Source organism: Ambystoma mexicanum, chromosome 3q, assembly GCF_040938575.1.
Source record: "Ambystoma mexicanum isolate Mex_15411 chromosome 3q, UKY_AmexF1_1, whole genome shotgun sequence".
NCBI classification, from domain to species: domain Eukaryota; kingdom Metazoa; phylum Chordata; class Amphibia; order Caudata; family Ambystomatidae; genus Ambystoma; species Ambystoma mexicanum.
Window position 1 is genome coordinate 259,555,337 of NC_090926.1, and position 14,613 is coordinate 259,569,949.

Consider the following 14,613-nt stretch of genomic DNA (forward strand, 5'->3'; position numbering starts at 1 on the left):
GTCCAGGTTGCTAGAATCCCAGTTGTTAAAAATTGACCGCAAGTTTGGTAGGTTCTCTTTTAAGCCGGCCATAATGTTCTTTGAGTGGAAGGTTGTGCCCAAAATAACATAGTCTTGTACTGATGACTGATAGAATATCAAACATTTGACAAAATTGAGTGCAAGATTTGGAGAAGGATCCTTGGCATCCCAAATACAGTACCATTGGCATCAATTAGGTACAAACTCGGGTCCATATCATTATGGACCCTGGTACAGTGGCGTTTATTGCCATTATATACCTCAGGGTCTGGGCATGTGCTAAATGTAATAAATTAATAAAAAATACTTACTTGTTACTGTAAATATCCTGTGTCCATTGTATCCATACTGTAATTGATTATGATGTTTGTACAAGCTGTCTCTAACCTTGTCATGATACCTCAGGCTCTGGGCGTGTAATAAATGTAATAAATGTAATAAATAAGCGTATGGCCCCCAATTCCTGACTCCTTATATCAGATGTTGGGTGATAATGTGAACTCCATTATTGATATGTTAGATCTTAAGAATAGATGTGAAACCATACTTACCAATATTGGCTTGGATCTGGAGACCTTGATTAAGAATACCTTGAAAACTAAAAGGTCTCTGTTGCATTCTGACTGGATCTCGACAATTGACGCTTTTCACTCCTGTGCATGCATGAGTCACCTCTCTCATGAGCATAAACGCTGAGGATCCCTCTTCACCATCCTGCTCCAATTTCCCAGCCGCTACTATCGTGGGTTGCTACTCAATTTAAGGTGGAAACTACTTCCGACAAAGGGCATATTGCATAGGCGAAAACAAATAACCAAGGATGAGATTGGATGTAGATTCTGTAATCATAAACCAGAATTGGTAAAACACCTAATTCTGGAGTGTGCTTCCTTAAATACACTGAGGACAAAATATCTGCTGCCACTGCATAACTACTGCATTGGCTGCAGTGAAGATACTTTATGGAAGCACTGCCTTAGTGTGCAGAATGTGCCTGAAGGCCTGCCATTGGCAGGCTTTATTAAATGCCGTAATATCTTAACTGAGTAAACTATATCTATGAGTTTGCTCTTTTTATCTGGGAAAGGGCTCATTGGAATTAGATACTCACTTTTCTGTGTAATGTATATACTCTGGGTTGAAACTCCTCCTGTTATTAATTCATTCTTGGGAAAAGCACTATGATGAACTATTGAAATGATGGAATGTTTCCTTGATTTTGTATTCTGCAATCATATGAATTGATGATGTTTTAATTTGATAATCAGATGATATCATGTTTTCAAATTTTGTAAAGTGTCTTTTTATCTGTTTCCTTTTATCTGGACTTTACTGTTATCTTCTGTTTTGAATATAAATTTGTAAAGGTTTAATTTAAACCGTATACAATATATATATATATATATATATATATATATATATATATAATTTCTTTATAATATGGATGTTTGTCATTTATGTTTTAATAACCACTCTAATTGGATTATTTGCCCTGAAGATGAGTTTTTAAACTTGAAATGCCCATTGGCTATTCTGGCATAATTAAATGCATACATTTTGTATACCACATTGTTTAAGAATTATTTGTTATAACAATATTACCAACTGAACGGCAGGATACTGAGGCATTCTTAGGATACAATGGTCTAAATACACAGTAATTGCAAATGACCAAGTATGATATGGGTAAGGAGAGCAGCTAAGAGTACCATAAAACCCCAAACCAGATTAGGAGTTGTCTGTTTTGTCCCACCAGCACAATGGTCAAAGCACCAGCAAGACTCTTCTCGGATTGCAGCAGGATTTCACCAAGCTATGGCTTTGGCAATGCTCGTTATCCATAGTACCAGTTTTCAGGATCTTCAGCGCGGGCCCCTCCTCTTTGGGGTCTTGGCTCCAGTAATTGATCCTTAGAATGGCTGCAAGATCTCCACCCCACCCCCCCTTATTCAAAATGTGAGCTGGGGCTGCCCCTGTCCCCTAATGGCAATTATCGGCATCATTCAAAAGGGTAAGATCTGTCCAACCATGGACATTCTCAAACTCCATGTTGATTGCTGCCAAACAGTCCCAAACCCCATTTCCACCAGAGATACTCAAAGCACTTTGTCCGGGAATCCAATCTATAGCTCATGAAAGCGCATACCTTGTACGGCTTTTCCAGACCTTTAGAGGTGAGAAAGACTGACAAAAGAGCAAAATTGCTAAAGAGTAGGGCTTAACCCGCATGGCATGACCATTTTGCGTATGTAATACTCAAAATGGCATTATGCAGAAAAACAATCTGGAAAAAAGAATAAAACTCGCTTCTCTGCCACCAGACTCTCCAAGGAACACCAAAAAGGTATAAAAGATATTACAGAAAACAATGTAAAAAGGAGATATAAGTTGGCCCTGAAGCACTTCACTGCAAGGGGTTGTGTCTTACATCAAAACCAGCACTGTAATCTCGAAAGGGGACACAATCCCCCAGCATTGGTGACATTAAGGGCTGTCCAGTGCCCCAAAATAAATAAGTTGAGCAAGGTAAGTGAGGAAAAAGGCTTTACTTACCTCCAAAGTTAGGTCATGGTTAACGGGATCTCAAACTAGCTGGGATGTCCAGTGAGATCAATGGAAAGAAAATTGTACAAAGAGAAACGTTTACTAACTTGGTTCACACGTCTGATCTTCAGCCTGCAACCTAATACATTTAGACGGGTATACCAGGGCAAAAGTGTGTTTGTGAAGCTGAAGGATGCAGACGTCTTTGGATGCTCTGGGACCAGCTGCCACTGAGGGAAACTGACCAGTAATTTCCTTTCCTGTGCATTTTTATTTGTCATTTATCGACTCACATTTAGGTTTAGGGGTGGGGGGGATTAAATGTCCTGTAATGCATTTCCCTTTGTGGTATCATACCATCCCTCCCATCCGTGGTTTTTCTCCCCTTCTCCCATTTGGTTAGAATGGGCCTGTTGGTGTAAAGGACACCATGATGGTGTAGATGCCTGCATTTACATAAAACTTTAAATCTGATGATGTGTTTGATGCCGGCACTATTGAGGCCTGTTTTCGGATGTGTTCATTAATTTTGGTGTTCCAAAATGCTGCATGTGAATGGGGATAACTCCATTTATGATGGAGAAATAGTAGCAGTAATCATTATTTCCTTTTCACTGAGTCTATTTTGTGTTTCTTATGTTTTGCAGCAATGCTATGACCACGAAGGGGTACGTGACCTACACTGACCAGGTTATATTCATGTTTTATTTTTCAAAATAGAAGGTGTGCAGTTACGCGGGCCTCATTTTCAGAGCACCATGTTTCAGGAATAATAATTGTGATTGACGGGCGGTAGGTGAGGCATATCTTGGCATTTGAGGTGATTCATAAATCAACCGATGATAGATTTTTGTTTATATCTAAACTGTGCATGTTTTAGTTATGTTCATTTCAATTTGATATGAGCGGAGTTGAAGAGCGGAACCTTTACCTGTTGGATGGGGCCCTAGTTCAGCCCGCCCAGTCCTCATGATCTACTAAAAAGGCAGGTGATTTAGTACAAAGCAAAGGCTTTGGATCTGTTCCTAGCAGGTTTATTTAGGCGCTTTACAGGATGTCTCGAGTGTATTTATGATCTTAGTGTGATATTTACTGCCTCCAAACTGTGATGACTGGCTCACCACTGTGGGTCCACATCTTGTTCAGCAGGAGACATCTCCAACAATCACCTACATAAAGATATCTCATTGTTTGAAGGTTGCAGAAGAGGGGCGAATTAAGAATTATAAAAAGGTCCTCTTGCTCATCCACTCATAATGGGTCAGTCTGCCTTTACGTATCTGTGCAAAGAAACAGAAGCTGAAGTGTTTAACAATAGATCAGCCTTTCAAATATGGAATTAAAAGATTGAAATGATGAGTGATTTTGAACTTTTCCAGCTCAGTAAATATTATCTTTTTTGTATTCCCTCTCTGAAGGTATCGAAAATTCAACATCATGGGGACTTTGGACAAAATGCTCAGTATGGACAATGTGTTGAAGAAAGGAATGGTGGCAGAGTTCAAACACTTGGTAATGTCAACGTGTCACTTATACTCGTAGGGGTGAGGGCTAACAGCCCTTTTTTATAGCCATGTGAGTGTGTTTTGGGGGTTTGGATAGCATTCAGCAAACACTCACATAAACTGTCCAGCACGGCAATTAGAGCTCTGGCGTACCCTGAAGTTTCTAACACCTTTAGCCGTGTTCTCTGAACTCCTGCGCCCCAAAATCACAGGTTGTGTCTGTCCCCAGGCATACTGTATAGTATTTAATTGGACTCAGTCTGCAGGTCAAGTGAGACACCCTTGGGATGTATGATCCTGACATGATTTTGAGAAGATTTCTCTGCGGTCCCATGTTAGTGCCAGAAATAGGTTTGTTGCTTTCACACATGAACTGCGCCACACAAGTTTTGGTTTGATTCCAAATTGTATTTTTGTGGTAAACAGAAGGTTTGTGTTTTAATCACCAATCTCCCAAAGGAGAGCCCTTGTTGATGACACGTGTTTTAGTTCCTCAAGAGCCTTTTTCAAATCATGGCATTTATCTCATATTCACATAAGTACAATTAGTAATATTTCCATGTTGGATGAGGTCTTGGTTCTTTGAAAAATCCCGGGTTAGATTCCCACCGGAAAAGTCCTAGCTGCAGTCTCTGCGTGTCGGATTCGGGGTTGTGAACAGTACATTAAAACTGTTCTTCACCATCCCGATCTCATGCCTTGGCATTTAAAATACAATTGACTTTACCAAGCATTGTCAGCAACACCACATATCTTGCAGTGAGAGTCCATGAATAGTCTCTCTGTGTGACAAAGTTCACTGTTCATTGGGACACCTTTGGGTAAAATATTCATGTTTAGAGGTTAGACACAGGGTAGGAGTTGACAAACCCACCAATCTAGCTAACAATGATGATCGGAAGTTAGCAGGATGAAGGGGCTTTGCCTGTCTCACAAAACCACAGGTGACACTCTGTTTCATGCACAGTACTCCTTAAAGAAACTAGATCACAGGATCTGCAAAGCTTGTAAACCTGGCTTCTATCATGCCACCATGGCAATGACTAGGTTGTCTCCTATTAAGTTGTAGTTGTTGATAGAGGTGTTACCTCAAGGGAATTACTTTAGATTGAAGAGATGAATCCTGAACAACCATGGCTCAAGCCAGACTTTACAATTTTGTGATCCAGTACACCACGTAGTTGAACATCCAGTGAACTCTAGGATGTCCGGGATTGAAGTATCAGGGCAGAACAGACTTTTCACACCCCACAAATTGCACCCTTCTTTCAAAGAGAGGCGTTATGTCTTCAGTTTCAGAGTTGGCTCAACATTCTAAGACATATCCGCATAGTGTTTTGGATTGAGTGGTTGGTCCTATACTTCATGGAACACAGGTAGTCCAGTGAAAAATCTCTTGAGCTCAAAACAGTGATTCTAATGGATTGTGCCGACCCACAGATTTCAAATCTTCTATATATTGTCCTGCGGCAGCAGATCTCAGAAACATTTCAACAGCAGGGGGCACCATGTGGCATTGGTATGAAGGTCCATCTGCACTATTAATCACTGAAGCGATTCATGCCAAACGTTAAAGTCATTGAAGGAGAGGGCTTTGAAACTGTCTCTCTGTTAGAAACATAAATCTTCTGAGGGGAGAACCTGCAAGGCAGTTGACAAGTCGCCAGCGAGACCCAAGAAAAGAGACAAAAACACAGAAAAGGGTACAATTCAAGGAGCAAGTGTCAACATTGATCATCCTCTTCCTTGTAGACTAAGACGTAGGTACTCTTTATCAGATTCCTCACCTGACAGGCAGGTATGCTTTCCTTCCAAATCCACTTTGGCAGAGAAGTGGGAGGGATTCCATCGTAAAATGATGGAAGTCTTTGATGAAGCAGGTCTCCCTAGTTCCTCTTCAGAGGCAAAAAAGAAGGCACTCTATCCAACAGAGCCCGACAAAGTCTGTATGGTATCGGAGCTCAGACTCCCCACACCCACATGCATCCAAAAGCCTGGTTGTGGCATCAATCTCAGAGAAAATTCTATGGTGGACCTCCCTTAAGGGCTGGGGCACTCATCTGAACGGGCTGTGGTCCCTGGTAGAGTCGACTCCACAAAAACCTTTTGAGCTGAGGGCGATCAGACTGGAGCCAATGGCCTTTTTGCCGTCTATGCAGGGAAAGACGGTCCTGATCATCACGTACAATACAGTGGCCATGCACTACATCAACAAGAGAGGTGGTGCAAAGTCACTCCCCCTGTGCTGGGAGGCAATGCAGTTCTGGTATTGAGCATTGTGCAACAAGATTTACTTGTTGGCGATTAACTTAGTCAGGATGGAGAAGACAGTGGAGGCTGCCCTGAGCAGGCATGGCTCGGTCTCTTACGATTGGGAGCTGTGCCAGGAAGTTCTTTCGAAGATCTTTACTCTTTGGGGAACCCCTCAGGTGGATCTGTTTGCATGGAGTTTCAACAAGAAGTGCAAACTATTGTGCTCCAGGGAATTTCCTCCGAGAGGAGCACTGGGGGAGGTCTTCATCATGAATGGGAAATTCCCACTACTGTATGTGTTCCCACCGATTACCATCATTCCGCTAGTCATTAGGAGCCTGAGGGCTAGGAGGATGTGGTACTGGGACGTTATGGACATCAATCCTCCAATACATCTTCCTCAGAAAGCCGATCTGCTTTCTCTTGGGTGTGAGCACACTCAATTTGCATCCCTGGCTACTGAAAGGTTAAGGTACAGTAATTGGGATCTCCCTCAGGACATTATGAAGGTATTGCTTACGTTCTGAAGACCAGCGATGAAGGCACTATATCGCTGCTGATGGAAGAATGTGTGTAGCTGGCGCACAGCTGACGGTTTTTAATCATTTTCTGTGTAACACTTCCAAGGTTCTGTACAGTGGCAGAGCCAGCTTTTGGTGCTATGAGCGGCGAGGGACCCCATGGGGGAACCTGCATTCATTATGAATGATTCCAGATTAGTGGCAGGTGGAGATATTTTTTAAAGGAGATGCTCTAAAATGTCCTTCTAATTAGGACAGGCTACCGAATATAGCGAGGAAGCCTGAATAAACATGGAGGAAGCTTTGACGCCACTAATTGTTTTCACAAACTGAGTAAAATGCCCAACATATAACTCAGTTTGTGTAAAAAAAAAAAAAAACAGAATAAAAGACCAATTTACAATCTGTTATATGAGGTAACACATGAAACAATACTCCCCAGAAACGTCGGGAAGAAAGGAGTCATAAATCCAAAAAGCAAACATACTCGCGTAGCGAGTCACACCACTCGTCCTTGTCATCTTTGCACGTAAAGAAAAACTGATGCGATGCCGATGAATCAGACGAAAAGGGTAAGTTGTACCCTTCTAATGGTGTGTCCAGGGAGGAGTGGTAAGATTTTAAAGGGCAAATGATGAAAGTTGGTCGTGCTTTGCCTTGAGGCCACAGGCAGACTCTGCTCCAATTGTGCCTAGTTCATCCAGTGCAAAGGCAGCCAGGGGAGGTCAAACGCCATTGTGCTCAACCTCGAAGGAGAAGCCTACTCCAGCGCCAATACCGCTGACGCTCACCTTGGCCCGCAAAGCCCCTTAACCAGCACATCTATCTATCAGGATTTAAGTTATGTACCAGGATCGAGATCTAAATTCTTTGACTCAGTGCGGTCGATCTTCAATGAGCAGGGCGACCCGATTCCTTTTGGGATGGAACCGGTGATTGGTGCATCTGTGGATCCTTTAACTGATTTCATGCTGCACCAAGCGGGGTTACTAGAGATGGCGGAGAGCCTCCACAACGAGAGCAGGCTAGACTCGTCCTCAGATGTCGAGTTTCAACAGGCGGTCCCATGCATGCATCTGAACCCTCAGTACCGCTTGGCGGCTGAGAAGGTAGTCGTGGCACTCTGATTCTGTGCTCTGTTGAAGCTATTGATGCAATATGAATTTACAGATCTGCTCAGCTAAGGGCCTCAGGCGGAACACGCCATGCCATTCAGTGCCGCCATAGCAGACCCAGTCATGTGTCTGTGACAACACCCGCGTTCAATGCGGGCGATCGACGCAGAGCTGACAAAATAAATATAAACCAGCGGGTGGAGGGGGGTGCTCTTCCATTCTTGATGGCTCATCCAAACCCTGAGGTACATGCTGTTAGGGTTACCTCGAGGTCCTCGACTTCGACGCTGAGCCTCCCCATCGATAGGGAGTCGAAAGTCGACACTTTGGCAAAAAAAGTGTTCACCTCGCGGAGCATCGTACTAAAAGCCATCAATGCCTCTTGTGCCTTTGTGAAATATTTGCATATTTTATGGAACACCATCACAGTGGCAGCCAATCATTTCCCTGTGGGGGAGATTTTGGATGGCTTTGTGAACATTGCATGTGATGGGAAGGAGATGGCCTGCCAGGCGTTCCAGGCTGGATTAGATGCCACTGACTGCGTGGGTCATACGATGGGCACGTCGACCGTGCTGCACAGGTCGGCCTACCTTGGGACCGCAAGGTTTTCCCCAAACATCCAAACAAAGCTCCTGGACCTGACCTTTGTTGGGGAGCATCTGTTTGGCCCCAAAGCCGATGAGTCCTCAAAGTTCAAAGACTCAAAATTGACAGCAAAGTCACTGGGGCTAGCAGTGCAGCAGCAGCCCGCCAAGTAGAATTTTTCTTTTAGATCGAGAGGACACAAGGTTCTTGCTCTGAGAGGAAAGGAGGGTTCCATGTGGCTTTATTGGTTGTTAAGGTTGAGCATGTGGTGACTCTAAGAAGGTTAGGGTGGGGATCCTTCTCCACAAGAGATTGAGGATGGAAGCGGTCATGACATGGAAAAGTGCTCACGTGGTCTCATGCCTCGTCTAGGGAGTGTGGCTTACATTGGCAACAATAAATATATACCCCTAACCAAGGACAATTGCGATTTTTGAGGGCAACAATTGCAAAGGTGGTGAGGAACGGCAAAAGGGCCATCTGATAGTTGGGGGTCACCTCAACATGTGGTCCGATCCAATACTAGATAGAAGGATTCTGGAAGTGGATGGGGATAGGGCTTCCCTGGTTGGTTCTGAAGGTTTGCAGGTCTCCCTGGACTCTTACGATTTGCATGATGCATGACGTTTATTTCATCGTCGGAATAGGGGTTTCACCACTCTCCGCTGCATGAGATCTATACGTGCATTCATTATCTTTGTGTGCGGAGGGAGTGTTTTGCGTCTGTTTGACCCTATGGGGGAAGCACTAACACTTGTGTCTCCCCGCCTGCCTTAGCAAAAACAAGTGATTGGACACAGACGAGCAAAAATAAAACACATAAACTATATAATATCATAACACAAATGGCTCGTTATAGGCCCTTTATTCACACAATATATGTATTTATGTATAGATACAAATAAACAAACATACACTTAGATATATTGAAATATATGGAACATCACTGTTAAGCATGAGGCAGAAGAAAACTTAATCTTGGCCACCATGACACTGCTTAGTCCCTCAGCAGGTAGGCAAAGAGATCACTGCGTCTAACGGGGTCTGAAGCAGAGCATCCTCCCTTTCAGTGACAGTGCATCACCCGCAGGTCCGGATTTTTACTAACTTTTGCCATACAATGCTCTCTCCTTTATGGGGGCATTTGTAACGCTCACCTGATTCCCGTAGAGGCGCCGGTCTTGACTGGGCGTATACCGTATCTTCAAAGGTGATGTGTAACACACGGCTGGCTCTTTGGGCTGGACCTCTGTGCACTGTATGTCTGACTCGAAGGGTAAGATGTCTGCAGATAGAAAATATGGGATTAAGGAACTGGGTTATTGAAAGTCTCTCTCTTCTTCCCTTTCTCTTCTCCTGTAGAACCCCAAAGGTTAACGCTCTCACCTTAGGTAAGTGAACGCCGTGCTCTCCATCTGCCTCGGGGCAGGGTGCTGTAACCAGTTTCTTCACTGGATAAGGGGAGCAGGCCTCTTGACTTCAGAGGACTGCTGTCCGTCGTTTACTGCACGAACGGTAAGTTTCGAGTAATTCTAATGTCTTTAAAGTCTTTAGTAATGATGTTTCTTGTTTTGCAGGGTTCCGGCGATGGCGGATGACGGGCTGAAGTGAGTTGAAGATGGAGCCCGTGTGATGAATAGAAGCGCCTGGAAGCACGTAAGTAAGCGCTTGTTGCCTGCTTCACGATGCGCTCTGTCTTTTTATTTTGCAGGTACAAGGTCGGAGCGGCTGCAGGGTGCCGGAATACCCACTGGGTTAGATGTGGAAAGGAGTAATGGCACGTGAGTATTAAAGTTCCCCAATGTCTTTAAACGCACCTTGTTTTGTCTTTCAGATGCGGGATGCAGCGCCGAAGGCCTCCGGAGCGTGCGAAGAGTTGGTAAGCTTTTGTCTTTCAGATGCCGGAATGCAGTGTGAAGACCTCCGGAGCGCACGAAGAGTAGGTAAGCCTTTGTCTTTCAGATGCCGGAATGCAGCGCGAGGCGTTGGTGACAGCCGAAGGACCAGGTAAGTGAAGAGCTGTCACTGAAGACCGTAATGCTAACCTGTTCTTTCTTGTCTTTATAGGTGTTGCTGAAGACTGGATTCAGGATGGTAAGCCTTTTTCCTTAGGCCCAGGATCAGATGCAGAAGACACGATGAGCGTTCTGCTGCAGAGGATGCAGAATAACGCAAAGCAAGATTCATCCATCGGGTGTGGTTTAAATAGCCTCCTGTAGTGCTTAGGTGTCTCCTTCCACAGCCACGCCTAGGTAAGAAAAGAGTTCCTGCTTTCCAGAAGAGTTCCAGTGTTCTGAATCTAGGGAGTGGCTCCTGCCCCACCCAACAGGAAAAGTAGTTCCAAACAGAAGAGGATCAGAGGCTCAACTGGCAGGCAAGTAAGCAGCATGGTCTGCTGCAGGTAAGTCCACCCAAGCATTATGAGCCCGGCGCTTCCAGCGCTGGGACTGGGCATATTTATGAGCCTGGTGCCACTGGCGCCAGGACTGGGTCCAAAAGGTCCCAATTGGGACTGGTTGGCACTCGGAACCTGGGTTATGGATCTGCTTCCAAGGGAGTTGGGAAAACCCTGACCTTTTGGAAGCAGAGATCATGACAGCATTTCCCCACCCTTCTCAGTTGTGTTTTGCACTCGGCCGAAGAGCAGATCACAAGTCGAAGGGACAGAAGGTGGAAAAATCCAGTTAGAAGTGGAAAAACCCAGCACCCCTCTCCCTCGCATTAATTCCGAGACCCTTTTTCATGCACCTGTATTGTGCTCAGACTCCCTTTCTGTATTCGTCCTTCAATGGACAATACAATAACTATTCTCTGCAGTAAGTCCACTCAGATAATATTTTTGACCTTGCCCTGTTTTCGCTGCTACTTGCTTATTCTGTGAGGCCCGCAGAAACGCAGACTTTATTACTCTGATGGGAGATGAGTGTTCAAAAATGGCTGCGCATCGGTGCCATGTTATTCTGGCTCGCATTGTCGCACAAGCATTACAGGGAGTTGTGGGATAGCGTGCTTGGATGCGTGATAATTCCGGTCAGTTGATCGGATCACAATATGGTGTTGCTGGATTTATCATGGTTGGGGTTGAGTGCTCGCCCCTCATTGTGGCGATGTAATGAATCGCTGTGGAAGAACCCTGTGTTTCGGTAGGAATTTGAGGGTGCCATTAGGGAGTATTTTCTTAATGATATGGGGGAGGTGGATATCTGTACCGTTTGGGATGCTGCCAAATCAACGTGGAGGGGTTTGTTGAAGGGAAAATCTGCAGTTATTGGAGATTCTTTGCAAGCTTCCATTTTTGAGACAAATGTATTATGAAAAGGGGATAAGGACGATGCGCTCTTGGCTGCCCGACTTCGTGGGCAGCCGGTTGACAGATGGATAACTGCAATACAGGGAACGGAGAGGATTGTGGATGGATTTGCTTCCTTTTACTAGGGGTTGTGTACGGGAGAGGAGCGGGTGGACTCCACAGGACTGTAGGCCTACCTGAATGGGGTTTCTTGCCCTTTCCTGACACCCATGTAGACAGGAAGTATATATGATCCTATAACGGGGGAGGAGGTTGTAGATGCTATTCGGCATCTGCGGTTGGGGAAGGCCCCGGGTGAGGATGGCTACACATTGGGATTCTATAAATCATTTGCAGCCTTAATTGGCCCTTATTTGACGAAGTTGTTTAACGACATCTTGACGTCGGGGGAGAGCCTCTCGATCTTTTGTGAGTGCCCTGAGCTCAGTGATACCTATGGAATGTAAGGACCCCCTTCTTTGCTGTTCCAATCGACCTGTCTCATTACGTAATGTGGATGCAAAGATATTCACTCAGGTCCTTGCCTCTAGGTTGGATATATACATGCCTCGACTGGTTCACTCGGATCAGGTGGAATTTATAAGGGGGCGTCAAGGGGCTGATGCCAATGCAGAAAACACTGCACATAATGGACTGTGCTTGGGGCAGCGAAAAATCCTACATTGCTCTCTATTGATGCAGAGAAGGGCTACGATAGTGTGGATTGGACCTTGCCCGCGGCAGTGTTGTGCAGGTTTGTACTGGGGAGTAGGGTTTTGAATGGCATTATGGCTTTGTACTTGAGTCCGAAGGTGTGTGTTGCAGCGAACGGCCGGTTTTCCTTTTTGGGTTTGGGGCGAGGTACGAGACAGGATTGTCCCCTTTTACCTTTGCTTTTTGTGCTCAATTTGGAACCACTGGCCACAAATGCTAAGGGAGGAAGGGATTCAGGTAGGAAAGTTGGGATATAACATGAGGTTGTATGCAGATGCTGTTTTATTGCACCTTCAGAACTAGTTGGGATTGGTACCGGCAGCAGTGGAATTGATTGAAGTTCTCTGGGTTTAAGATTAATAGGGCCAAATCTACTCTATTTCCCTTTGGCGGGGAGGGGGAGTGGGATTCAAGTGGATTGGACCATCTGAGAATGAGATATTTGGGGGTCATTCTTACGATGAACTTGCATGGGTTGTAGGAGGCGAACTATCGTCCTCTGTTGGGAAGGTTATTCAGCAATATGGGGAAATGGGATAATCTCACAATATCATGGATGGGACGTCTTAATGCTATAAAGATGAATTTGCTCCCCATGCTGTTTTATTTGTTTCAGATGCTTCCCATGATTGGGGTACCTGATTCGATGTTTAGAAAAGTGAAGGGACTATGGCAGAGAAAGAAAGTGCTTCCAAAAAAGGGCAGGGGAGTAGGTTTTGCAGACTTGCAAGGCGGCCCAGCTTCGGGTGGTGGTAACTCATTTGAGGGAGCAGGTGGAGCGGCAGTGAGTTGGCTTGGATGAGTTGGATGAGTTGGATAATTATCATCTTTGACCGGCAATGGTGGGGGAATGGCTCTGGGTGCCGAGGGACCAGATACCGCGAAGGATAAGGGAGCATCCCATTCTTAAATTCATTTGAAACATCTGGCGTAGGGGGCTGGAGATGAGGGGGTCACTGCTTGGCTTGGCCCTCTCCGTTGAGGCACCTGTGGGCCCCGAGGGTGAGGGACCATATTCCAAATCTGGAGAGGTTTGAGATGGCTTGAGGCAGGCTTGACATAGGTGGATCAGTTATGGAAGAAGGAATAATATATACCCATTTGCATGGGGCATTGCAGCGTAATTGTAGCGCAAGTTATGCAGTAGGGTGTTAAAAGTGTTGATTGCTTGCCAACATAAGCTCCACATTGTTAAATTGTTACATGTATGGTGGTACGACCTGGTGTGTCTTTCTAAGATGTTCCCTGGGGTGAGTGCACTCTGCTGGCATGTGTGTGGTGAGAGGGCAGATCATTGGCATATGTTGTGGCGGTGTGATAAGGTCCAGGTTTATTGGGATGAAGTGCTTGGATGGATGGCATTTCCCTGCAGCAAAAGTCGTTATTGGTGCTGTTTGGTCTGGAGGAAGCTGATGGGGAATTTCGGGCGTTGCCTCACTTGGTGCAATGTTTGTTGTTGCCTACTGGGGCATGCTTGGCCATGCACTGGAAAAGGCTATTGTTGCCTGGGAAAATGGAGTTGGTCAATACGGCTAAGAATATTTATGTAATGGAACGGATAACTGCAGCTATTCATGGGCACGGGGTGGAGATTGAGTCTGAATGCAGTGGGTTCAGCACCCGATACATGCCACCTTCATGTCTTTTCCGATCAGGATGGGGTTAATGGCATGTTAAAGGTCTCTCTGGAGGGGGGGAGATTCGGCCCCTCCCTACTGAGAATGTAATCGTTATTGGTGGTGGGCAGCCTGGTTTGCAGACTCACTATAACCAAATCTTCTCTCATTATGGCCACCTTCTATCGGCCACCAGGTTATTCCACTCTCTTCCTCTCTGGATGGGCAGACCTGGCCTCCTCCCTACTCTCCTCCTCTAAACTCCTCCTGATGGGTGATCTGAACATCCACCTGGACTCTCCTGTCTGCTCAGGTCCTTTCCGCAAACTATGCGACTCACTCTCCCTCTCTATCCTGTCCTCTGGCTCCACGCACATCGTGGACCACACTTTGGATGCTCTCATCTCTACTGACATCTCTCTCACTACCCATCTCTACTGGACTGAC

General features: G+C 45.3%; 1 protein-coding gene across 8 annotated transcripts in view; it reads left to right on the forward strand.

The window, feature by feature from the left end:
* Positions 1-14,613, forward strand: part of STAT2 (signal transducer and activator of transcription 2) — a 1,902,691-nt gene that overhangs the window by 858,797 nt on the left and 1,029,281 nt on the right. For all 8 annotated transcript variants that reach the window (XM_069653700.1, XM_069653696.1, XM_069653703.1 and 5 more), the window contains exons 12-13: positions 3,213-3,233; positions 3,984-4,077. In XM_069653700.1, coding sequence (XP_069509801.1) covers positions 3,213-3,233; positions 3,984-4,077 — 115 coding nt within the window. The remainder of the gene's footprint in view (positions 1-3,212; positions 3,234-3,983; positions 4,078-14,613) is intronic.